We start from the raw sequence: 26683 nt of genomic DNA on the forward strand, positions 1-26683 counted from the left end.
CTTCACTTTGCATCAACTTGAAGATAACTAGCTCTGATGCCAGCAGAGCCTGAAAGAAGTTATCTCCAATTAGGTTTAACAAGAATATTCTTGTAGCTCACTGACTTCAAGATAACTCCATGAAGTTCACATCATTCTCTTTACCAGCAGATCTGGTCAGGATTCCTAAAATGATATAAGAATCCCCTTCCCTCCACAGAGTGGCAAAGTTAGTGGTCCATATGGAAGAGGTAGGCCTACCATGTGAACATGCGGGCAATAGTCTGGCGATTATTCTTCTTGTGTAGAATAAAGAGTTGTAATTTCCCATATCATACATATTTAGCAAGCATCTCTGCAGCATGACTTTTGTCAAAGAAGTCAAAGGTCAAAATTCTGTGTAGAAGTTTTGAAGCCCTCACCTAGTGCCATCACATAAAGCAAACGGAATCGAAATCGGGTTAGAAATGGCGAAGGAGTAGCATTTTGTAGCAAAATGTACAATATAGGTCAAAGGTCAAGGTCAAAGGTCACGACTGAAATTCTGTGTAGAAGTTTCAAAGCTCCCATGTAGTGCTATCATATAAAGCAAACAGAATCAAAATTGGCTAATAAATGACAGAGAAGTAGCAAATTGAAGATTTTGATCACACACGGACACACGGACGGACGGACAGACGGACGGACGGACACACGGACACACACACGTACGGAGCCCGTTTCATAGTCCCCTGCTCGAACTCGTTCGGCGGGGACAACAAAACAAGCACGCTGGTAGTCACTGTGAATTCCACAGCATTTCATCAGCAGCAACCCATCCAGATTTGACAACCAGTTTCCATCGATGTGCTGTGTGCTAGCAAATTTCTGTAGAGGATCTGAAATAGTGCTACAAAGCTTGTAAACACATACCCATCAAAATAAGCTGTGACAAGAGCAAAGAAACCATACTCAAAGTGAGTACAAACAAGCAACCATTCCCCTTCTCTGAACCCCCCCCCCCCTTTCAGAGTTCAAGCAATGATAAATCACTGCCACTTAAAATGACTTCAAAATTACAGGAGGGGATGATACCTTCCTCCACTAAATCTTGTCCTTGGTAGTTAAAACTTGACCCGAGGTTGGCCGCTGTAAAATGGAAGCATTTATTACTACACAAACTAGTTGAAGCAAGTGTCATAACGGAAATGGCACAAAGCGGCAACCTTCTTTTGCATTTCCCTGTGAAGTTCATAAAACTTCTTGAAAGAATGCACTGAGTTATAGATCAAAGTGCCGTCTATTTGGGTTGATAAAAATTACAACATTCTATTTTTTTTTTTTTTTTTTTGATTGGGTAGGCCTATCAACGACAAGGAAGTTTTGGGGCTCTTCAAACTAGCTGTTTTACCCATGAGTACAAAAGAAGTATCTTGAAACATACAAATTCTACCTGTATTAATCTTTCCATTAGTACTTGATGGATTTGTGATTTTTTTTTTCATATGCCTTGCATTATCATTCAGTTTGAAATTCAGTCAGAGAAATCACCAAATTCCATATTGTCAACTCAAAGTGGCAATTTATCTAGTAATTGAACAAGTCACAAAATAATAATAAAACACAGGAGAAAAATCCTTCCTTGATGATGAAAAGGTTGGAAACATTCCATCATGCAAGGCTGAGGGATGTTGCTAACAACAAAAAGTTCCCAAATATCTTTGCCCCATTTTCTCCCTACTTTTATATACTTTTTTTTTACCTGTAGGCAATCAATTCTTCCTTCAGTAAAGTGAGCTGGTTATCCACTGGTTGGACATCATATTCACAATTTTCAAGCACTAACAGACCAATAAAAAAATTTTAAGTACATTTCATCATCATGATACCTACAGGTACGTTCAACTCAAAAACAACATGATAAAAAGCTGGCTAGGGTACAGTACTACAGGTCTGTTTTTGTTCTTGTTTCTGTTTTGTAGGTATAGACTATTTTATGCTGTTGTCATTGTCAATACCTGAACGGATTCTGGATCTCAACCTCTCAATTGACTACAACAGACCCACTTCTACTTATATCCTCATGAAACACTCAGCGGGCCTCTGCCAGACACAAAAGGGAACTTGTCAATTAGATTATCTTGGCAACATTCAATGAGACAATCCATATGTGAAGCCTGGAAGACAAGGAGCTACAAGACCCTTTGGGGGCGGGGAGGGGGTTTTGGCTGCTTGTGAACCTTCTCGCCCATGCACAAAGAACATTTCATGAAAACTACATGATCATTGCCAAAACTAATTTAAGATTTTCCCAGTGCTGCCTGTTCAGTTTGTATGTACCATGTATCTAATGATCTCTTCCTTTTAAAGTAGAATGACATCACTGCCAATATTGATTAGGCCTAAGTTTTCTTGAGTTAGCCTGTAAAATCTTGTTTTTTCATGTATCCATAACATCATTTTGTTATTGGAGTATTATAGTAACATCACTGTCAACATCAATTTGCATCATTTAACTATGATTTTGTTTGTACAGCTTCCTTCCTGAATATGATAATGTAGCATAACATAACCAATATCACATCATACCTTTATCTAAAAATAGTCACCCATCAAGATCACGAAAAGCTTGTACTTATCACAACAGTCGATCTCCTTCATTGTAATATTAAGTTTACGTCACATAGGCTGCGTTTATCATCTTTCCCCTGTTTGAAACGGCTTTCAAAAGCCGTTTCCAAAGCCCTTTCGAAAGCCGTTTCCAAAGTCCCTTAGAAACGGCTTCCAAAATAGTTGCGTTTATCGACTCATCGCGAACATGAAAACTGGCCTTGTCCCTGCGCAGCTGCATTGCGCATTTTGACCCGCATGGTTCGTAACCGCAGTACAAAGCCGTTTCAAAACAGCTTTGCGTTTATCTCGCTTCAAAGGGCTTCTGGAAACCTGTTTTGGAAACCTGTTTCAGAAAGCACAAATTTGCGGTTTTCAAAAAGGCTTTCCGAACCCCATAATCAAAACAGCTTTGCGTTAATCATCTCGTAAAAATTCCCTGAAAGCTGTTTGGAAAACCTGTTTCTGCCGAGAAAAATAGTTGATAAACGCACCCATAAAGACCACAGTCCACCGACCACCTTCTTGAAAAACACACACAATGGAATACACATAGTTTTCCTTTCTTACTTCGGGCACTTCTACTTGATATTGTAAATAGATATTTGAATAATGGCACAATATAATATTGTATAATGCACATCTGAAGCATAGTTCATTCTCCTTTACTCTTGACTCTTTACACTAATTCCATAGCCTGAATTCAACCTAAACGCTACATTTGAGCTCATTTGAAATGAGCTCTTCAAATGGATGAAAGTTTGTGAATAACATTCAACCTATCACATCAAATATTTGACTGAGATATACTGTCTGGGTACACTAAGCCACGATTTTCTCTCACTAAAACAATTGATGAAGGCCACAATCATTTCTAATCCAGAATAATCATACTTAATCTGGATGTTACTGCTCTTGTGGCAAGTGGCATGAAGCCAAATTTCCAATTCACCTGATTCCCAGGAACAGTGAGAAGTACTGTAACACAGAGTATGACAATCAAAAGACGACAAGTATAAACCTATTCAAAAGTATCTAAAATGCATGCTGATGGCCTGATCATATTGAGAATGTCAGAATAAAAACTTATGTGTATTTGTTTTGATGAGTAATGCCAAAAGAATACATGTACAAACAACACAAATGTACAAACAACACAAATGTGAAACACTGGAAGATTATTTCCATTCTAGTGCAATATATTTTGCTGTTGTTACACTTGTTGTCTTTTTACAGGCTAAGCTGGGAAAATTTATGTCTTCAAAACACACACTCGCAAAAAAAAAAAAGGGGGGGGGGGAAGAAATGTGCTCAACTGCTGGTTAGTGCAGAAAAAAGATACAGATTTATAGTTCCCTTTAACATCCTTCAGAAATACTCTTCCTAAAAATGAATTAAAAAAATGACCCTACATAGCACTTTCAATTTTTGTTGTAAGTGGATTGTGGAGTCCATTTATAAAATTTATTGCTTATAAGGGAAAAGTGATGTATTAGGGTTACTCTATAACTTGGCACCAACTTGGGTGATGATTGCTCCAGTTTGAAGGGTTTCAGGCATGGGATCTCTTACAGGGTGTTCAGACGCAAAAAAATTTATACTGAAACAGTATAACTATATGATGAATTCATTCGTCTCAATGCTGACGAACAAAACCACGTATAATGAAACGATGGTCAGAGCATCGTTTCGAACTAGAACTCGATAACGAATCAGCATTCCATCATGTCCACTGTGCACTGAACGCATGGCGATCATAGAACGGTATAACTGGGCGGGGCTTCATGTGAGCTGGTGCGAAAGGTGACCCTATTCCTCCCCTGCTAGCGGCCATGTCATGACCGTAACAACATGGACAGTGGGAAACTGCACATCTATACGACGTTTTCCAGAATGGTCGAGATTAGCATCTGAACCATGTCTGAACGGTCTGTCAGCTATACAATGATTCATTATATGTCGTTTCTTTATTGAGTTTTGGTATGAACTGACTTGCATCTGAACAGGGGGTTGATATAAAACTTTGGTCCCTTCTGGTCTCCCATGACCCAAATGACCTCATGATCTGAGCTTTCTAGAAAATAACTCTGACCTTTGTCTATTAGCGTCTCAGAGGGTCTCTTGTGTAAATCATCATAAGTTAAAATCTACCACTGCTACTTCTACCTAAAGTTTTGGGTTATATCGAGATACTCTATGTGATTTTTGTAGGTCCAAATTGTGTTAGCAGTACAGCCAAGACCTGCCATAAACAAAAGCATGCTTCAAAAGATAAAAGAAGGAGTGCTATCAACCAATACCACTGTGCTTATTAAAAAGCATTAAAAAACCTCATAAACATGCACTCCTTCCATAAGGATTCATGAGGATTAGGCTGCAAATTACACATTATTGACATTATAATGTCAAACACTGCAAAAGGTATACTCACAATTAAAGGGACTGTATAGTTTTGGTTGAGACCTAATTTCAGGTTTCTAACATTTTTTGGTGAGATAATGAGAAACCTCTTATGAAATATGAAAGAGCATGTAATTTTATGAGGAATTCAACATTCATTTGATGAAAATTGGTTTTGAAGTGGCTGAGATATCCAAAAAAGAGGGATTCTAATAAAGTGTGGGACCCACACTTTATTACGATTGCTTTGCTTTACTTTGTTTTTGGATGTTTCAGTCATTCCAAACCCGATTTTCATCAAATAAACTAAGAATTCCTCTTAAAATGGTTGGTATGCTCTGTACAATATAATAAGTGTTTTCTTGGTATCTTGCAAAAAGTTAGAAGCCCAATTCTCATCTCCACCAATACTGTACCATCCCTTTAAGCTGATTGTGGCTTTGAAATTGCAGTCTGTATTGGGAAAATTACAATGCCACCTTCACTATTAAAAGAAGCTGATCCTTTTCAAAATGGAGAGGCACTTTGCATCTTGGGCGGAATTGGGGAGCAATGGGATACATAGGCTACCTAATGCTCAGTTTAAGTCTTGCGACCCTTACAAACCAGCTCCTGAGTTTAAATCCCTCATCGAGGTGCATACAGCCTTGGACTACAGTAACTCCCAGCGAATGTGGATGCATTACTGCTATTAATTAGCTGATAGTTTGAACTGCAAGTTTGCACCTGTTTTGATGATACCAAGGAGGTATAGGCCCTATCTCCTAAACCTTTTGAGGATGAATTGATTTTGCTATAACATGCATTTCCCATAGAAACCTGCTTGAGTCTACTTGGGACTAGTCTCCAAAGGATTAATGATATTAGTAACTGCTCCAGATGAACACCAACCCACTTTACCGACAGAGGATTTAAAAAATGAATTCTGTTATCAAAACATACTATCTCCAAAGAATACAACCTTTGTACATTCTGTGTTAGTCCATATTAAAGTATAAATTCAATGTAATATTTATGAAATGAGTGAGGGGTTAAGTGGGTTCACAGAAATGTAATACTTTGTTTTGGCAGAGTGGTTTTCTGTAAAGAAAATTAAGAAAACACTTTTAATGACACAATGCTCTTTTCTGATGATGCGGTGAGCATCTTCATGGTAGTGATGCACCATCATTGGTATGTACAGGCCTACATTACCTGCACAAATATGCATACTACCCGGCTGCGTATTTCACTGCATAGCAAAGACCAACATGGAGAAGCCTTCGTTGCTGTTGTTTTTTCTTGAATAACCACCAACACTACAGGAGCTTCCTAATCCTGTGGATGCCAGGGTAGGATATAGGGAGGAATCCATAGCCAGTCAGGGAGATAGGTAGAAAGCATGACAGCATGGGGGTGTTCTTAAAGGACAAGTTCACCTTCATAAACATAAGGATTGAGAAAATGCAACAATATTAGTAGAACACATCAGTGAAAGTTTGAGGAAAATTGGACAATCGATGCAAAAGTTAAGAATTTTTTAAATTTTTGTGTGGGAACCGCTGGATGAGGAGACTACTACAGCTTGTGAGTCATATGCGTACAACAGTATAAAGAAAATATAAAAGAAAATTCAACATATTTTCACTTTTTTCGCATAATAAAAGAGCACTTGACTTGCCTCTTTCTAAAGGCAGGGGGAATAATATTACCCCTAACATTTGTCGGTAACGAGTCAGGGGAATGTGTACTTTTTTCAAAAGATGGAATTTTGTGAAATTCTCTTTATATTTTCCTTATATTGTTGTACGCATGTGACATCTAAGTTATTCATACACTGCAGTAGTCTTCTCATCCAGCGGGTACTGCACAAAAACTTCAAAAATTCATAACTTTTGAACGGATTGGCTGATTTTCCTCAAACTTTCAATGATGTGTTCTACTAATATTGCTAAATTCTCTCAATCCTTATGTTTATGAAGGTGAACTTGTCCTTTAAAGGTACCACGCCTCTTCCCCACAGACCTTCCTAACTTTTTCACTGAATTTCATCAATGCCTGTTTTAAGATAGTCAGTAAATAATAGATGTTATAGCTTGGCTCAAAATATAAACTAGGTTCAGCAGAGGGACACTATTAAATGATCTTGGCGTTTCCTTATCTCTCCAGTTCTGACTGTATTGAGCATCATCTAGGCATCCTGAGACTGGAAAGAGAAAGCAAGGGGGAATCCACAAGAAGAATGCTGAATTATGACTAAGAATGAAAGCAGAGAGCCATTCTCCCTCAGAATCTTTACTTCCAGCAGCAATTATGTCAATTTTGCATCAAGAAACCCCTCTCCTTCCCCATCCTAAGGGATGGTATAACTTTGGTTGAGATGGGAATTCCTTATACGAGAACTTCTTATATAAGAGAAATTAAAGTTTATTTAACAAAAATCGCTTTGAAATGGTTGAGATATCCAGCAACAAAGAGGTCTTAATAAAAGGTGGGTCCCACTTTTTGATATTCGGACCACTTTCTTTTACCTTATTTTTGGTATCTCAGTCATTTCAAAACTGATTTTCATCAAACAAACTTGGAATTCTTCTTAGCTTGTCTGCTCTTAATATTTCATGTAGGGCCTAAGTGTTTCTAATCATCTCGTTAAACTTTAAAACCTGAATCCCCATCTCCCCCAAAACTACATCATTTCTTGTTCATTTGTTAAAGGTCCTGTTTACCTTTGGGAGCAGTGATTTTAAAAAATGTTCAAGATATCACATTTGATGCATATGTGTAGGCCTAGGTCTGTTGTATCACAAAACATCCTACCATATACAATTTGTGCAATAAAGCCTGAAATATAAGGACATATCAGTATTTTCTCATCAAACCAAAACTAGATGGTTTAGTCTGGAAACATATTTATTATAACTATTGTTCACATTTTGTGTATTCAACAATACTTAACATCGATTATACTGGTTCAAATTTTTACATTTTGGTTGTCTCTATCCCTAACTCACATTTTAGAACTATTTTGAAGTACTAATGCTGGGCTTTTGTTTCTTTGGCAAATGGTAAATTATGCCTTAAATAATGAGAGCCCCACTACCTTTAACCAATGAAGCTCCTTGCTTTAAAGGGACTGTACAGTACTGGTTGAGGTGAGGATTTAGCTTTAACGTTTTGCGAGATATTGAGAAACCACTCTATGAGATGTCAAAGAGCATACAATTCTAAGGGAAATTGAAAGTTTATTTGATGAAAATCGTTTTGAAATGACTGAGATATCCAAAAACAATGTGAAACAAAGAGATCCCAATAAAAGTCGTGGCCTGTCACATTTTATTATTATCGCTTTTTTGGATATCTCTGCCATTTGAAAGCCAATTTTCATCAAATAAATGTTGAATCCTTCTTGAAATTACATGCTCTTTCATATTTCATAAGAGGTTTCTCATTATCTCACCAGAAAATGTTATAAACCAGAATCCTCACCTCAACCAGTACTGTCCAGTCCCTTTAACTGCATGTTTACCACACTGAAGCCTTGGTCATCTCAAGGCCAGCTGACCCTCTTCATTCTGACCAACCGGAAACATTCAAATGCTGATGGGGCATTCCTCCCTTGACAGTTTTCCTTAGTGTCACCTCACATCCTCACACGAGACAAGAGCATTATGTAACTTTCTCTTTGTAAACCCTCATAATAAACATTCCTCATCTTGTGCATGGTAGCACTAGGCGTTTTCACATCAGCCCGATGTTTCGAAACAGCGTGCTATTTTCTGACTTGGGAAATTTTCCCGATAGCGAAATAGCGTGCTATTTGATAATGTGAACACAAATTAGTGCGCTAATTGTATCGCTCTGATCGAGAAAATTTCTCGAGTCCAACTCGGAAAATTTTTGAAATAGCGGGATAGTAGCGCGCTATTTGATAATGTGAAAACGACTTGAGAAATTTGCGCGATGAATCCCATCATGCCTAGCGTGTGTGACCCGATCGATCGAGGCAAACTGCACACAAATCATGAAGAATTTTTGAGAGGGCACACACATTACTGATGCTGTTTGCACATACTTCCAAATTCAGCGCAATTCACGCTGCAAGAAAACAGTTCATGACCTTTCAATTTAGACTACAGTTTTACTGTTAGTGGACACCATGAGATAACTGTACATCTGATGAATTTCCTTTCAACTTCTTTAACATACTCTCCAAATGACTGATGAGACAGGAAAAATAAAGCAGACAGTGGTAATACAACACGGAAAGGAAATGAGAAACATTCCATGATCGGCAACCACAATATACAGTGCATGGCCGCCACAAGCCGCCCACCGCTGCAATCAGTCAACCAGAAGTTTTGTCCAGGAAGTTGTCACATGGACAACTGGGCAGGATGTAGACTTGAGATTGCTGCCTATTGACATCCTACCCCTCTCGAGCACACACATCTATACAGTCTGTGTTGTGGTGTGTGGTGGGTTTAGCAGACAGGTTAGCATGACAAAGCCTAAAAAAGTTTAACCAACACATCATTAAACTGGTCAATAGCAGCCAATGAAACTGACATAAACTTTACAGAGATATTTTCACTGTAAGAGTCTCTTATCAAAAACATTGGACCAGACACTAATCTTTTTGATTACTTTAAAATAAAAGTGGATATAATATAAATTTATACAATGCATTTTCAGGGAGAAATTCAGATTTTGCACTGCTTAATTTCAGTGACCTGTCTTTTACTGTATACGCCATATATTTCGCGAGTCTAAATTTTCACGAATCGGGACTGCCCGACAATTTCGCGAGTTGTTAAATTCGCGATTGTGGAGTCCTGTACTGAATGGAGAAATGTATACGCGTACGTCACATTCATATCGGCATTAGAGTCAATATTTTTGCGTGTCTTAATTTCGCTAATAGCAGGTGACTCGCGAAATTTGCGAAATATTCGGCGTATACAGTATGTTGAAGATACTAATCTATAAAATCTTCAATTCCCTAAAACTGTATGCATGACCATCACACAGCTTCCAATGACTTTACCTGACCTACAGGATTGTGTAAGAGATCAATATTGAATAAAGTTCCAACATTTTATCCATGAAAATTTACCATGAAGGGAACAGCGTGACTAAAAAAAAATTGTTGAAAATCTGTAATACCAGCAACATTAAAGCATAGAAGAACAAATGAAGAGTTTGTTCGCAAAAACCGATGTCCATTTTTTAAGATTTTGAAGTACGGTCGCTGTCATAAAGTACAAAATAATACCTTTTAAATGATATATTGGTCACTACATATAAAGGTACATTTTTGAATTTATGGTCAATAGAAGTAAAAATTTTCTTATTATTCTCTTTATTTTTCTTGGCCTTTAATCGCAAATATCTCCATTTGGCAAATATGGACTTATCGGTTTTTGCGAACAAACTCTTCAAATTATTATGCATATTAAGTCACATTTGATGACCTTATCAACTGCTTCAGGATGACCTTTGCATGTCAAAGTCATGATATTGTCATGTGCTCAAAAGAATGATGCAAACAAGCGCGAGTCATGTAATTATAACATGTTCCTCACATACATTCATGTCTTTGTCCCTGGCACACCTTTCTTGAATCATGTGCGTTCGCGAAATTCTCCTAGGCACATGACAATACATTGACAGGCATACATCTGATCAATATATTTGTTATTGAATGCATAGTAAACATTTCCTGTATTTTCTATCCTCCATATCCATCAAATGGCCATTTTATATGCAGTTCTTGAAACTCTACTTTTTTTCTTCTTTTTTTTTCTAGCAAAGATTCTCTTCTTGCCTCTGGCATGGCAAGTGCTCTTGCATGCACAGCCTGTCTCTTCACACAAAATTGCTAGTTGTGGTAGGTACAATGTACTACAGTGTAGGCCTACTCCCGTTATAACGAAAACCGTTTCAATGAAATTCCGGTTACAATTAAGTAAAAATTCAGGCAGCAACATTTTATACTCTATGTATTTTTACTGTTTATTTGTTCAGTTATAACAAAATTCAATATAACGAAAGAGAACAGCCGGTCCCGAGGACTTTGTTATAATGGGAGTCCACTGTACTGATAATGAAATGACGCAAAGATATAAACTATTTTGTAAATCTACATCCAATCAATTAACACATTTCAATGAGAAGAGGGCATTAAAGCAATCTGTTGACATATACACTATAATATCATCTAGTACAAAAGTTAAAGGTACTATTTACATTTGTACCATTGGGAGCAGTGATTTAAACAATGTTTGAGATATCACATTTGATGCATTATGTGTAGGTCAGTTGTATCACAAAACATCCTTCCATGTAAAAATTTTGCAATGAAGCCTAAAATATAAGATATCACTACTTTTCTCAATAAAACCTTTATGTTTATATATATATCATTTCATTGTGAAAAAACAAGAACATAAATTTGAACTGAACTGAACTGAACTGGACCCTAACTGTAGATGGTTTAGTCTAGAAACATTTTTATTATAACTGTTGTTCCCATTTATATTTAATAGTAATTAACATTAATCATACTGCTTCGAATTTTTACATGTGTTTCTATCCCTAACTCACATTTTACAACTATTTTGAAGCACTAAAGCTGGGTTTTTGTTTCATGTGCAAATGGTAAATAATGCCTTTAAAACATCATCACTCACTTGCTGACATTCCCTGTAGCCTAAACTTATAATGAATAGAGTTCAAATATCACCTCAACGGATAGAGCCTGCCAATGCTCGCGAGTTTACATTACCAGAAAAAAATGGAGGCCTACCGAACACCAAATCTTGTTAGTGTTGCTATGCGCAGATATTTTTTTCATATCCTTGTTTTCAAGAACCCCAAGTTCAGGGGGCTGGTTGACCCTTACCCTAAGGTTTTATTTCTAAAAATCAAATTGACCTGGCTAGTTGCTGACTCAGACCTTTTCTTTTCCATGCATCTATCGTCATGGCTTATTCTTCCACTGACATTCTCACTATTCCAGCATTAAGGACTGCTCTAACATGTCACACCAAAACTATCTCAGAATATCAAATTCAGTATACTTGCATAATTAATAAAACTTGCCTACATGGACATGACAGAAAAATTGATAACATTCACACAAAGTAGTTCCAAGATGATGTTACGTTTTTACTCTCACAAAGAGCAGGTTCGGTTTTTTTACTCTGCTCATGTTAATGATGCTCCTAAAAGAGTTAAAATGTGTTGAAAATAATGATAATGACACTATTAGCGATAAGATAATTACCAGATGGCATTTTGTCGAAGAACACAGATTAGCACAAACCAAAGCTCAAATGAGACAGTTGGTCAATGAAAAGTACAACTATGCAAAACATGAAGCACAGATGTCATGGCAAGTTTTCAGAAATATTTATGACATAACCAATAGAATCTGATGCTGTTTGCAGTATCAAAGTACATCATCAATTGAAAAGGATTCGGTTACCATTGTGACAATGAAATCATACATATCATACCATCAGACACTAGCGTATGATTTACAATGTATCCTCCATCCTCATAAACTTTGTTAACTTGCAGAAACAAACAGCACATATTGTGATACCGACTGTTCAAATTTTATTTGTTAAAGGACAAGTTCACCTTCATAGACATGCGGGTTGAGTGAATGCAGCAATATTAGTAGAACACATCAGTGAGAGTTTGAGCAAAATCGGACAATCTGTTAAAAAGTTATGCATTTTTGAAGTTTCTGCCAAGTCACGGCTGGATGAAAAGACTACTATAGCTTGTGATGTCACATGAGTACAACAATATAAAGAAAGAATAAAGAACATTCAACATATTTCCATTTTTCTCGCATATCAAAAGAACACTCAACTTCTCTCTTTCAGAAGGCAGGGGGAATAATATAACCCTTAACATATGTCAGTAGCGAGACGAAGAAATGTGCACTTTATTCAAAATGTAAAGTTTTGTGAAATTCTCTTTTTATAGTCCTTATATAGTTGTACGCATGTGACCTCATACGCTGCAGTAGTCTTCTCTTCTAGCAGTGACTGCGCAGATACTTAAAATATTAGTAACTTTTGAACGGATTGTTCAATTTTCCTCAAACTTTCACTGATGTGTTTTACTAATACTGCTGCATTCTCTCAATCCTTATGTATATGAAGGTGGACTTGTCCTTTAAAGGACAAGTTCACCTTCATAAACATAAAGATTGAGAGAATGCAACAATATTAGTAGAACACATCAGTGCAAGTTTGAGGAAAATTGGACAATCGATGCAAAAGTTATGAATTTTTTAAATTTTTGTGTTGGAACCGCTGGATGAGGAGACTACTGCAGCTTGTGAGTCATATGCGTACAACAGTGTAAAGAAAATGTAAAGAAAATTCAACATATTTTCACTTTTTTCTCATAATAAAAGAGCACTTGACTTGCCTCTTTCTAAAGGCAGGGGGAATAATATTACCAATAACATTTGTCGGTAACAAGTCGGACGAATGTGTACTTTTTTCAAAAGATGAAATTTTGTGAAATTCTCTTTATATTTTCCTTATATTGTTGTACGCATGTGACATCTAAGTTATTCACACACTGCAGTAGTCTTCTCATCCAGCGGTTACTGCACAAAAACTTCAAAAATTCATAACTTTTGAACGGATTGTCCGATTTTCCTCAAACTTTCGATGATGTATTCTACTAATATTGCTACATTTTCTCAATCCTTATGTTTATGAAGGTGAACTTGTCCTTTAAAGAGGATTTCCATGAAATCCATTCCAAGTCAGAACTTTAATATGCACTTTACACTATTGGCAGCCCTGCACATCAGAGTTAATGTTGCATATATATAGCAGTTAGCACCTACTGATAAAATTTTCAGACCAAAATACTTAGATATTACTGTTCCAAGAGGTGAAAGTTGGCATAAAGAGTAATTTAAGTCTAGTTATAAGTTTGTCTGTAGAAAAGAGTACAATCTTATGAGCACAACAGCCTTATTTTTCATCTGATTTTGATCAATTTTTTATTGAGGTGCTAATAAAATTTTACTCCTTCTTTTCAGACTAACTTTCAACTGCACTGGATCCCTCTCCAATCCTATCAAATGAGAGTTGATTGTAGATGATAACTTCTCAAATGCAACCTATGCAACCTCCCTGAAAGAGCAAGAAAAGGCTTTCCTCTAGAACACTCAACTTTGTTTCTACATTGCCCAATACACTAAAGCGTTGTCACTGTCATCAGCAAAGGGACTATAGATGTCTATGCCACTCTGAAGTGGCAGCAGTGAGAAGATTAAATTGCTTCAGATACACTGCTATTGCAGAATTATATATTCTGAAGTGAATGGTAAAAAGGTAAAAATGAAGGAAAACTTGACCCCGAAGTCTTCGGGCACCATCTCTCATCACTACCAGGCAGCTGTCTGCACTGCACTATAATTCTTGTTTGGGTTGAGCACCCCTGGCCCAGTCCTGAATAGTAGGGACTATTCATGGTTGGTATGCTGGGACAGTCACAGCTGTCAGCATGCAGCCACCCTCGTCATAACTTACCCACCTGGCAGCTATTGACCCCCCCCCCCCCCCCCCCCCCCATAAAATAATGTACAAAACTTTTTTTAAAGGTACGCTTTACCTTTGGGAGCAATGATTTAAAATATTTTGAGTTATTACATTTGATACATATTTGTAGGTCAGCTTTATCGCAAAACATCCTATCATATAAAAATTTTGCAATAAAACCTAAATTCACAAAGGTGGTAGTAGTGGTATAATTGAAACCATGGGATAGTACAGTTTTGGTGGAGATGAGAATTGGGTTTTTAACTTTTTGCAAGATACCAAGAAAACACTTATGATATAGTACAGAACATACCATTTTAAGAGGAATTCAAAGTTTATTTGACGAAGATCGGGTTTGGAATGACTGAAACATCAAAAAACAAAGTAAAACAAAGCGATCACAATAAAGTGTGGGTCCCACACTTTATCAGAATCGCTCTTTTTTGATATCTCAGCCATTTCAAAACAAATTTTCATCAAATAAATGTTGAATTCCTCATAGAATTACATGCTCTTTCACATTTTATAAGAGGTTTCTCATTATCTCACCAACAAATGTTAGAAACCTGAAATTAGGTCTCAACCATAACTGTACAATCCCTGGTTTCAATTGTACCATCTTCATGAATTTGGGCCATAATGTAGGGAGATACATTGTATCACTCTTTTTCTCATTAAACCATAACTGTAGATGGTTCAGTCTAGAAACAATTTTATTATAACTATTATTCACATTTTGTATATCTAACTATATATCTAACATCGAGTATCCTGATTAAAATTTTTACAATGGGGCAATTCCGCGGTTAGTAACGTTACATTTAAAGAAATTTAGATATTTATTTTTATTACTAAATCACCATTTATTCATTTCAAGTCAAAATCATGTTAAAACATGTTCATCCTTCCCAGGTCTATGATATAGAAAAGAATGAGAACAATCCAATAAATATTAGAATTGCTATGGCAACTAAAAGGGCTGGTTAGTAATGTTACGAAAAAAGGACATGACAAAAATATCAATGTCTTGTAACAAAAAGTGTGCAAAATTTCAAGTTACTTCAAACAAAGTGTTGCATTAATTTCAATTATTGCATCATGGCAAATGTTCACGCAAATATTTTTAGCAGTTCGACCGATAATTTATTAGCTAGACCCTCAAATGCATGGTTAGTAACGTTACGGTTAGTAACGTTACATTTGTCTGGAGTAATTCCGCAGGTCATTTCACCCTTTTGTAATTGACAAAATGTCACATGACTTCTGGAGTATTTAAATGTATTCATCTTTTACCTTTTAGCAAAAATTTGAGGAAAAAATTTCAAAGCAACCCACTGTAATTGGCATTTAAGTGAATTTCAGCATCCCCAGTCCCACATGTACATTTTAAATGATGGTTTTAGATCTCGCAAAATCAATAAATACAAAAAATAAAATCTACTGAATTTGAAAGACCTTAGTGATTGGTGAACATCCATGGCATTAGTTGATACCTAAATTAAAGAGTAAGATAAAGAGGCACATTTCTTTTATCCATGTCATGTCCACCTAACTGCGGAATTGCCCAATGGCTGTTTCTATGCCTAACTCACATTCTACTACTGCTGGTATTTTGAAGCACAAAAGCTGAGTTTTTGTTTCATCTGCAAATGGTGAATAATGCCTTTAAGGTATCAGTGGTTCCAGTTTTTGCAAGCCCTACCCCCATTTTGCTGAGAGCACTTATCTAGTTTTTACATCACATAAGAAAAAACAAATCCTATTTGGAATTGAATTGTAATGGCTTCTACTTTAAAATCAAGCTGTGCTTTTCACTGAGCACACACACATTTATTTAGCCTTTTTCGTTCTCAAGAAGGGAACATAGCAACTATCATTGATATTTTATTCCGATTTGTAGGCGGTCAGGACTAAAGATGTTAATAAGCCTGGATCCTGGATGTCCTGTATTACAACGTCCCTTAATGCATTGAACATGAAAATATGAAATGAAATGAAATAAAATATGAAATGAAATAAAATAAAATATGAAATGAAATAAAATAAAATATGAAATGAAATGAAATAGAATATGAGAGTTTCAAATATAGGGGACTGAAAATGTAAGCCAAGAGAGGAGAGAAAGTGAGAAAGACAGAATGAGAGAAAGAGGATTAAACTAGAAAAAAAAATGGACAAAAAGAAAATTGACCAAAAATTGGCATAACCTAAAAAAAAAAAAATCATTCCATAATTTCATTTTGAAACACCTTTTCATTAACAGCCCCATTCAGAGCAATAACAGTTTCGGTATTTTCAAAAACATCTGCATCATTTTCTTTGCAATATAATGTATTCTGAAAGCAAATCATGAATATATACAGCAATCATGAAGCCTTCAGTGTTTAGGCAAAGTTCCATCCATAAAGCAGATAAACAACACAAACAAAGTTATAGAATGCCACAAGTTATTTTTTTTTTTAAATCCTTATCCTATCTGCACTCTCAAGGGACAGGAATACCAGAGAATTACATCCAACTTTACCTTTAACACATTCATTTGCATTATCAACTTAAGAACATCAACATTTATCATAGCAAAATGTTTTCTCATGCACTGCAGCTTGATAGACACAAATTACGTCCATGATGATAGCATACTTTATAATGACTAGGTGCTAACAGTGTTAGTCATCATTTCCTGAGCACTAACATAATTTTTGCTGGGGGTCAACAAAATTTTAACCTTTGATGACAGACAAGCTCCACTTTCGCCATGCATAATGGGTGGTCCAATAGTTACTGTAGCCGAGGAAAGCAACCAATGCTATCAACAGACTATTAATGTCAAATTCATAATTGTAATGTTGGAGCACTGAAATACAGTGGATAAGTATTCTTTAACAAGATATCTTCAAAAATATTTATGGTAGAGCTGTAGGTGCTTTGAAGTGCAATTTTACACTATGTTTAAGTTGTGATTTATGAAAAAGAGTAAAATCTGACAAACTGATTGGCAGGAGATTTTATCAAAACAAGACAAAAAATAATAACTTTAGTAATGAATTCTTAAGTGTAACATGCCTTTACATGAAATAGTGATATTAGCCATAACCACACTATTCAAACTTGGAAAAAACGGTTGATGCCAATAGCTCACAAGTCTCACATCAAACTGTAAAACAAATCTTCTCTAAGACCCCGTTTACACCAACCGAAAGGCCGGCCTTTCGGTTGATGTAAACGCACAAAAGTTGAAATGCGGTACCAAATGGGGTACCAAATTGCGGTACCAAATGGCGGCCCGAGACTACCTCGAGGAGGTAGTCTCGGGCCGGCCTTTCGTTGGTGTAAACGCAAGCGGACCCTAATGCGCGACCTGCCCTAAGTAGCCCTCTCAGCTAGCTGTAGAAATCGCGCTGACGTCACGCACCAGTTTGGTTTCATCAAAGATCATACACTATGTACGATCTTTGGTTTCATTTTGCATTCACTTCAATTCCCTTGTGTCATTTTGTGCAGCTGGGACCGGTGACCTGCGTATAGAAAACTGGCTGCTGTCTCAATAATTTTTTAGATATTCTTCTTGACAGGTTTAGATCTTTATTGTACATCTGATTTGTTTACCCTTATTTTTCCGATTAAAATTCTGTAATCAATGTTGTCTATATTAACAGAATACAGTAACCCTTTCGTTTACAACAGTCCCAGTCCATTAGAGCGCCACAAACGACGAAAAGTAAACACGCGGGAGGGGATTTCTCTCCGAGGCCGCTGCTCGACAAGGCAGTGTAAACGCACGAAAATGCGAGTCCGAGGACCGCAAAGCGGGCCGGCCCGTCACTGTAAACGGGGTCTTATATCCTTTCTGACAAGATACCATTGACAACTTTTACAGTACATCACATGGACTGGGGGGGGGGGGTGAAGGGGTCTGGGGCATATTGTAAGGACGTTAGTCTTGCAATTACCCAGCAGTGATGACTTTTGGGGGAAAGATTGCAGTTTCTATGATTATTGACCAAGAAAGCAATATTCTTTTAGCATATTCTAGTACAAACCAAGAGGACAAAGAATGATATCATTCTGCTAAAAACACAAAAAACTGAAAACCCCAACACTGCCTTATTTTATATCCAATTCTGATGAAGTCTCTACCATGGAATCTGAGTTTACTCTATTTACTGAAGTCGATTTGAACATGGGGTGTGGAACAGCATCCTCAGATGAGACACAACTGTACTGCACATGTGAGATGCCTCAATGATGTCTTCCAAAACATTAATGAAACTGAAACCTACAACCTTCATCCTGGATGAACTCCTGTCCCTGCACTACATCATTATAGCTTCTGATGAACAGCAGCTTTTGATATGAATACCTCAATTCTGTCATTAGAATAGACAATTATTGCTGTTGTATGAGGTCACAAGACCGTCACAGCCGCACAAAATGCACTCTGATTGAGAGGTGACTAATCTCTAAAACACAGCATGCCCTTCCTGCATTTGCCATTGAGCCAAAAGGACACATCTCCAAGCAAGTTGTTTCACAAAACACATTTGAATGAATTGAACCACTCAAGCCTCCTTCCTCTCCAATAATAACCACTAAAGACAAAGTTAAGCCAAACTAGACTCTGTTAACTGTTTAACATGCAATAAATGAAGATCCGCGTTTTTTCATATTATGAACTGACTCACAATGGTGTCCATAGCGATACGTAGTATGCACACCTCTCTGACAAGCAATACAAAGAATTTTGACATTAACCACCATTCAGTTTGGGATTTCTTGTTTCAAACACTGGTAGTCTGAGTAATTCTGGATATTTCTGATCAAAGCCACTCAACAATATTTTGTCTTGCATAGAACATAATAACAAAAGCCGACTTTTTGTAGGTACCCTTTTTAATAACAGATAACATTATGTTTCTTCAAGAACAATGAGATTTCAAATTATGACTTTCAGTTACAGGCCTCCAGGCAGTTTGATGTCGATGGTTTGCATTATTCCTTCAGGTTAGCTTCATGATACAGAGTCAGGAATTTCACTAGAGAGACAGAAACGCCACTTCCAGTTGGGCAGTGAAAGTTTTATTATACACTGCAAGCAATCTGACTGCTCATGAAATATTCATCTATATGTACTGTTCTTTGTTTTGTTTTCTTTTTTTTGTTCATTTGATTTTATTTTCAAATATGAATCATGACTGAGAACTATGAAGCAGGAAGCCTTGCCATGTAATCTATCACTGTCATTGTGATGTATTTCTGTGTCAGTGTTCTACCTCAGGTATAATGGCAACTTTCAACCTGAATGTTTATCAGAATGTAAAATGCCCAGCTGTTCCCGATATTGTTAATGATGAATTCCGACTGACCATTCTGCAAGCAAATTAGTCATTGTCAATCCAATACTTCAACATATCGCACCATTTGAGACTGCAACTATTCGCGCAACATGTCTTTGTCCAACCAATGTTTCAAACATTAACCTGCTTATTTCAGACTCATTGCACTATCTACCATGTTGTTGATCTTAAATACTAGAATTGCTTTTGATATCAAATGCTAGTGAAATGGTCTCTGCGAAGCCTATGTCAACCATGATCTGTGTATTTGAGACTTCTTACAATGTGCATGCGTGAGTAATTTAGTCAGCCAGGTAAGATGAATTTCACAATTTACTTATGCAGAATCAAAATGTACAGTAGTAGTACAGTAGCAACAAGCAAAACAATGCGACTGCTTTCATTTTCACACTTAAAGGACAAGTTCACCTTCATAGATGTGGGTTGAGTTAATGCAGCAATATAACTTGAACACATCAGTGAGAGTTTGAGGAAAATCAGACAATCCGTTCAAAAGTTATAAATTTTTGAAGTTTCTGCTCAGTCATGGCTGGATGAGAAGACTACTATAGCTTGTGATGTCACATGTGTACAACGATATAAAGAAAGTAAAAAAGAACCAACATATTTTCACTTTTCTCGCAAAACAAAAGAATACTCGACTTCTCTCTTTCAGAAGGCAGGGGGAATAATATTGCCCTTAACATACATCAGTATACAACAAGTTGAAGAAATGTGCACTTTTTTTCAAAAAGTAAAGTTTTGTGAAATTCTCTTTTTATTTTCCTTTTATTGTTGTACGCATGTGATATCATACACTGGAGCAGTCTTCTCATCCAGCAGTGATTGCGCAGATACTTTAAAAATTCATAACTTTTGAACGGATTGTTTGATTTTCCTCAAACTCTCACTGACGTATTCTACTAATATTGCTACATTCACTCAACCCACTTGTCGATGAAGGTGGATTGTCCTTTAAGTTTCCACACAGCAAAATCTTCCACTTTTACAGCAGGCCTATTTGAAGAAGACCTAATGTTTTGCATGTACAGATTGGTAGGCCTATACATTTCATTAACTGCCTTTGAGACTCTTTACAATCAAACAAGTGACTCAAACTGCAAAGTACTTTTGACTAGTATCCATGGAGTTGTTTAGCCTTTTAGTCCAGTTTACAGCAAATCAAATCTTCTACAGCCATCTGCTCTCATGCACTCTTTTGATACTGTGTGGAGACCCCCCCCCCCCCAACATGATAGATACCAAATGATAATCCATACATGAGCGGAAATCAACAGCTCAGGGTACATATTCAAACAAGGAGGTCGGCGGAAATCCTGAATGGATATCAGGTGGATCTGAGATTGTGAACAGATCTGAGTCTGTGAAATGAGGAGTCACAAACATGTGGCACATCTGTATTTTGCCTCCTATACTTCTACACTCGCTGAGCTGGTGACTACCTTTAAATGAGATGAACCCAGAGGTTTTCAAAGGTGATTGTCAAAACATCCCCTCTCCTGGACTCTGGAGGGGGGAAACTCCCACTTTCTCGCTTGTGAATCATGAGGAAATCACAATTTCAAACAGTTCCCCCCTGTGTGACCTCACTCCACAGTGAAAGCAACCATTGTCCTGGATGAAGGGAGGGGGTTGAGAAGGAGTGGGATGGGATAGGGAAGGGCTTCAATTACTATGACAGAGTTGCAGGAAAGACTGTATGGGAAATTATATACATCACAACATAGCAACTTGATCCAAAAATTGTGATTAGCACACTTGACATTTTTTTTTTTAAATCCCCGCACACTACTAAAATATCAGGACTTACCTTTACACATACTCTACATCACTTCTCTAGATACAGTATCTGAAAAGTATAACTGTATGAAATGAGCTACTGTACATACACTGTGATTTGACAGCATAGCTTTGATGGATATCCATTAAATTCCAACTTCTGTATTGTTTTCTCTACACAGAAGCTGGTTTGTGTGCAACACCACTTTATCTCATTGAGTACCAATCAAAACCATGATTCCTAGCTTCAGACAAAATCTGGCTCTGACTATTTAATAGATCATTTTGATGCATTTAAACTTGCTTAAAGCTGCTGTTAAAGACCATGACTCTGAATCCCCTCAGCGTTGCTTAAAATCAGACTCAAAAATATAACAACGAACACTTAAATTAAGATAATTGCTATGTAAAGGATAAGAGTTTGTGCATTTACACCAACTATCAATAATGTTATATCAGACTGAAAGCTAGTGTCTGGTTGATAAATCTAACCTGCATTACTTTATAAACAAGAGTCACTTACAAAATGAGACATAACGAGTTAAAGAATCCAAGGCTACGGTACTGGTTTACATTGTAGTTTGCCTACAGATGGTAATGACATTTAAGCACACCCGCTAGGCTATTTTCTGCCCAGACAGGGCATTACATTTTGAACTACAGCTGTACATCAAAGAGATACAACAAGGCATAAACAATGCCTGTGTGGATTGAAGAGTACCTTTCCTGTGTCATCTGCTATTTCCTATCCTTTCAACCTGGTATCGCTCCAGAGTAAATGGCCCTGGAGCCAAGATCTTCCGCCAAATTAACATCAGGTCACCACACTCTGTTTGTACTTTCCAAATGTGTAATGGTCTCAAACAAAACATGGCAATCAATTCGGCATTTCCTGACAGAAATGAACTTCAGCCAACGGGCTGTATACCATTCACCTTGCCAGACTGAGCATTCATAACTTTTCACCATCATTTCTTCTTTGGTTTTCTTTTTCTTTCTTATTTAATCTACATGAACCCATTTCTTCATATGGATGACTGCCATATTTGGTTTGAGTACAGCTTTGAAATACCAACAGTCTTCAATAACCTATGTGTATCTCTAGAGACAAGTTTAGTCTCTGATGGTTCTTGACAACACAGAAAAGGTAAAGATACACTTTGACAAATAGGCCTACATTGTAAAACAAATGAAGACTGCATAAGATCAAAAAAGGAAAGTGAAGTCCCAACAAATTTGTGTTCATATCACAGTGCACTGATGTGAGTCCCTGTACAACCTGTACAGATATGTGTGTGTAGTCTGTGCTTTGGTTCTGTTTTGAACAAGCCTGAGTGGAATGTAATTTACAAATCAGGACAATAGGTAGAAGGAAACAATACTTCCACTGGCGACCCAACTTGAATTGAAAGGCCTCTCAGAAAACCTAAAAACTTCTCAAGACAAGAAATAAGCACTTATTTGATTTCCAGAAATGCAAATGCATGGCTCACAAATTACAAATGTCAAACAAATTCTGAGGGAATCAACAACACGTCTTGGATTGAGATGACCGATTGCTACTAAAGCCTTCTTCATGGTGGCAACTACACATGGTAAGCAATAGTCTTATCATCATTCACAAGTTAAATGCACATACAACCCCTGATACATGTAACTCCCAATTTTCCTTTGCTTTCTTTCTTTTCCTTTTTCCTCTCTCTCATTGACCTATTGTTCTCCATCTTCTAACAATAAACACTAAATTCATCACTGGATAAAAGGAATGTTGATTTACTTCTCACTTGAATGCTAGCCACTGGTTTTTTTTTTTTTTTAAGGGTTATGCAAGTTAAGCATTACCATAAATCTATTGGTACCGTGTATTTACACTCCTCCTTTACATACAAAACAATGTTTGTTTATCTTCTACTAAATAAGTCTTCTAACTACTTGTAAATTGAGTAAGTTGATACAGACTTTTTCTTCCAGGATGTGTACTCAGGGTAGAATTTCCTCTCCTGTGGAGGACAATGTTTCCCTTTTATGCAGAAGTTAAATTCTAATCAGTCAGTTGTAGAGCACACTCGAGACACAACAGAACTGTTTGTGCTTGCGTCTGCCGCACCAAAGGAAGAGGGGATAAGTTGGCTTAGAAAGGGGGAAAGAGTCAAGAGACTGGGACACACACAAACACAGACACACACACACACACACGCTTTTCATGGTGGTAAGGACTGTGGTAGTAATCTGATTTAGGAGTTTTATAACTCCATTTCCCTACACTCAGACTCTATCGAACCACCTTATGGGGAGTTGGCGCTCACATGTATCTATTGAACAAATACTGTCAATTCTTCAGAAAAGTTCAGAACTTTTCTGAACTGAAATCATCCCAAACCATGAATGCTAAGATGTACATGTACTTCAGCTACAGCTTTTAAAGGGACAGTAACTGTTGTTCATTAGTTAGGCCAGAAGACTGCATTCATACTTAACATGCAACTTTCCTTCAAACTTCAAAACTATGATATCAAATTTTAGTTTTCTTTGAATGTTTCTCCATTTGGTACAAATTTAACTGTAGTGAAATAATAACTGAATACTGAACCACTGGTGCCATAATGCATAGGCCGTACAGGTAATAACACAATTGCCTAACTGCAATCTTTATGTTATTTTTTTCCCCACAGTGGAAAGAGGAAAAAATGATAACTTTTGCTTGTTGTATTTTGATATCATTCCATCTGAAGTCTGTGAGTTTGTAGAACAAATTTCAACATTCTGCTTTTAAAGCAGAACCTATATCAAGCCATGGATGTAATCAAACTAGGCCTACATGTAAAAGTGGTATGGATTTCTGTGACTGGCAAAATTCTGTTTCACAACTTTTTTCAAAATAAAACACCCTTGCGCATTCAACTTCAATTACCAAACACATTTTTTTCTTCTTCTTCTTTTCTTTTTTTTTTTCTTTTTTTTTTTTGCTTTTACTGGCTACTTTTTAAAGCTTCATTTAGTGTTTTCTTACTGGAAATAAACAAGAAAACTCATGTTCTGAACCATCACTGGAATCAAAAACAAACAAAAGAACAACAAACAAAAACAAACAAACAAGAGCCAAAGAAATAGAAGAATCTGGACAGAATCTAAAGTTTTACAATAACAAAATAGCAAATTCAATGATAAAATGTTTAATAGCAGTAGAGAAACAAACCTGGGTCGTGAAAAGGCACCAAGGCAAAGTTTCTTAAGGGGGTGTCTCTCCTCTTCAGATTTGAATCAAGAATACGCTTGGCTCCTTCAATGACTTGCTGCAAGTCATCGAACATGGACCCAGTCACATCAAACACAAAGGCCATTGTTGCTCCACCTTGGCCCCCCTCAAGTTCAACAGTCCTTTGTCCTTCAACATCACCACCAGCTTGATTGCCAGGGTTAGGTTCAGCGTAGACATAGCTGGATGTAGAAGACACGGACTCAAATTCTGATGTCTCGTGTGCATTGTCTATTGTCAGCGAGGTCCTAATGTGTCCCTGTGGAGATACACATGGCACCAGGAACAGGGTTAAAAGTACGGGTAGGCTCAGCCGGAGAGCCGGCTGAAAGATCTGCCGATTCGCGTTAATCGGCATTATTGTGCCGCAGCACTTAAGCAAGGAAAACGAAGAACTGTCAAAGATGAGGTCCGATAAAACTGCTTGGAACCAATGCAGCAGTTACTCTGTCACATGATACAACGTAAAAACAGGTTCTAGCACAAAGAATCCATCATATCCAGGTAATCCTCAAGTTTTTTCCTCTGCTCGGCCTCGGCTAACGCCACCGCGCTGGTGCTGCTCCACTCCAGCCTCTCTCGATCCGCGATTTGCAGACAACCGTCTCGCAAGAAAGCAGTCCGCTCTCTGCTACGTCCGTCGCTCTCCCTCTGTTTTTCCTCTCTCTATATCTGTAATCAGCCTCAAATTTGACAGGGAGAGGGAAGAGTTATAACAAACCCAACCAGTAACAACGTTCCTCACCCAGCAGAAAAGAAGTTTGCGACGAGGACCATTGGTACAGCCGAGAACTACGGAACAGATCCGTCACTGCGACACAGTGAGTGTTGGGTCCGCAGTGGATGACAAACAGCTGATAATTTGATGGATTCCCCTTTGTTGCATCAACAGTATATGGAAGCCCGTCAACTTCCAACGGTGCACGTTTGCTCAAAAGCCTAGACCTTTATGACCTCCTAAAGTCACACGGAAGAGTGACAGAACTGGTTATAATCTGTCCTTGTCGAGACCCTCCTTTCACACATCTCTCACTTTTCGTCGAGTTGTGTACAATCTGCAAATAGTGAAGAGATCTGCAGCATGCACCACTACGACACTAGCACTATGCACGACTGACATACATGCGACAATTCCTGTAAATCTACCACAGAAGATCCGGTCGCGTCATCACAGGCGAAACTCAAAGGCAGCTCCAGTGAAATAACACGCACGGACGCGGGTAGGTTCTAGCGGGCGAATGGAGACAGACGACAGGTTGTTTTCGCTCGTCCAATGATAAAAGTTTATTTAGCTCCTAGCGACAAGTTCGTGACAAACTTTCATCCCCTCAGCTCGTGCGTACCATTATCGTGCGCGTTTAGTGTGTGTGTGGTGTGTGTGTGTCCTGTCCATTATCCATTTCGAAAGAAAAAACAACATCGTAAAGCAAAGGTGAGGGTAGCGCGCAGCATGTGCGTAACTATACGATGTACGCGCCCTGACGTATGAAAAAATTTTGAGTTTGTGGATAAGCTGCTGACCAGTAGCCTACAACCCTGCCGTGATACACCTAAGCTAAAAATACCGGACTAGATGTATCTAAATCTTAATCATAGGCCTATTTTGTTAGTGGAAAAACGAGCAAATGTCGTCATTTTTATACAATCATCTTTATCATTGTCATCATCATCATCATCACCATCATTATTGACTTCTGTCATGATTATTGGTTCCCGTGCTCCGAATCTCAGGAAAATTGAAAATTTCGGTAATTTGATTAAAAGAGTTC

At 37.5% G+C, this 26683-nt stretch overlaps 1 protein-coding gene across 1 annotated transcript in view; it reads right to left on the reverse strand.

Annotated features, from left to right (window-relative positions):
* LOC139713105 (hemicentin-1-like) overlaps window positions 1-26084 on the reverse strand; it is a 143842-nt gene extending 117758 nt beyond the window's left edge. Inside the window, exon 1 of the mRNA XM_071624865.1 lies at window positions 24855-26084. Within this exon, the coding sequence (XP_071480966.1) occupies window positions 24855-25272 (418 nt within the window). The 5' untranslated portion in view covers window positions 25273-26084. The remainder of the gene's footprint in view (window positions 1-24854) is intronic.
* Window positions 26085-26683: the final 599 nt, after the last annotated feature.

Source organism: Diadema antillarum, unplaced genomic scaffold (genome assembly GCF_040938485.1).
Source record: "Diadema antillarum isolate AM-2024a unplaced genomic scaffold, OU_Dant_1.0 scf00000042, whole genome shotgun sequence".
Classification (NCBI taxonomy): Eukaryota; Metazoa; Echinodermata; class Echinoidea; order Diadematoida; family Diadematidae; genus Diadema; species Diadema antillarum.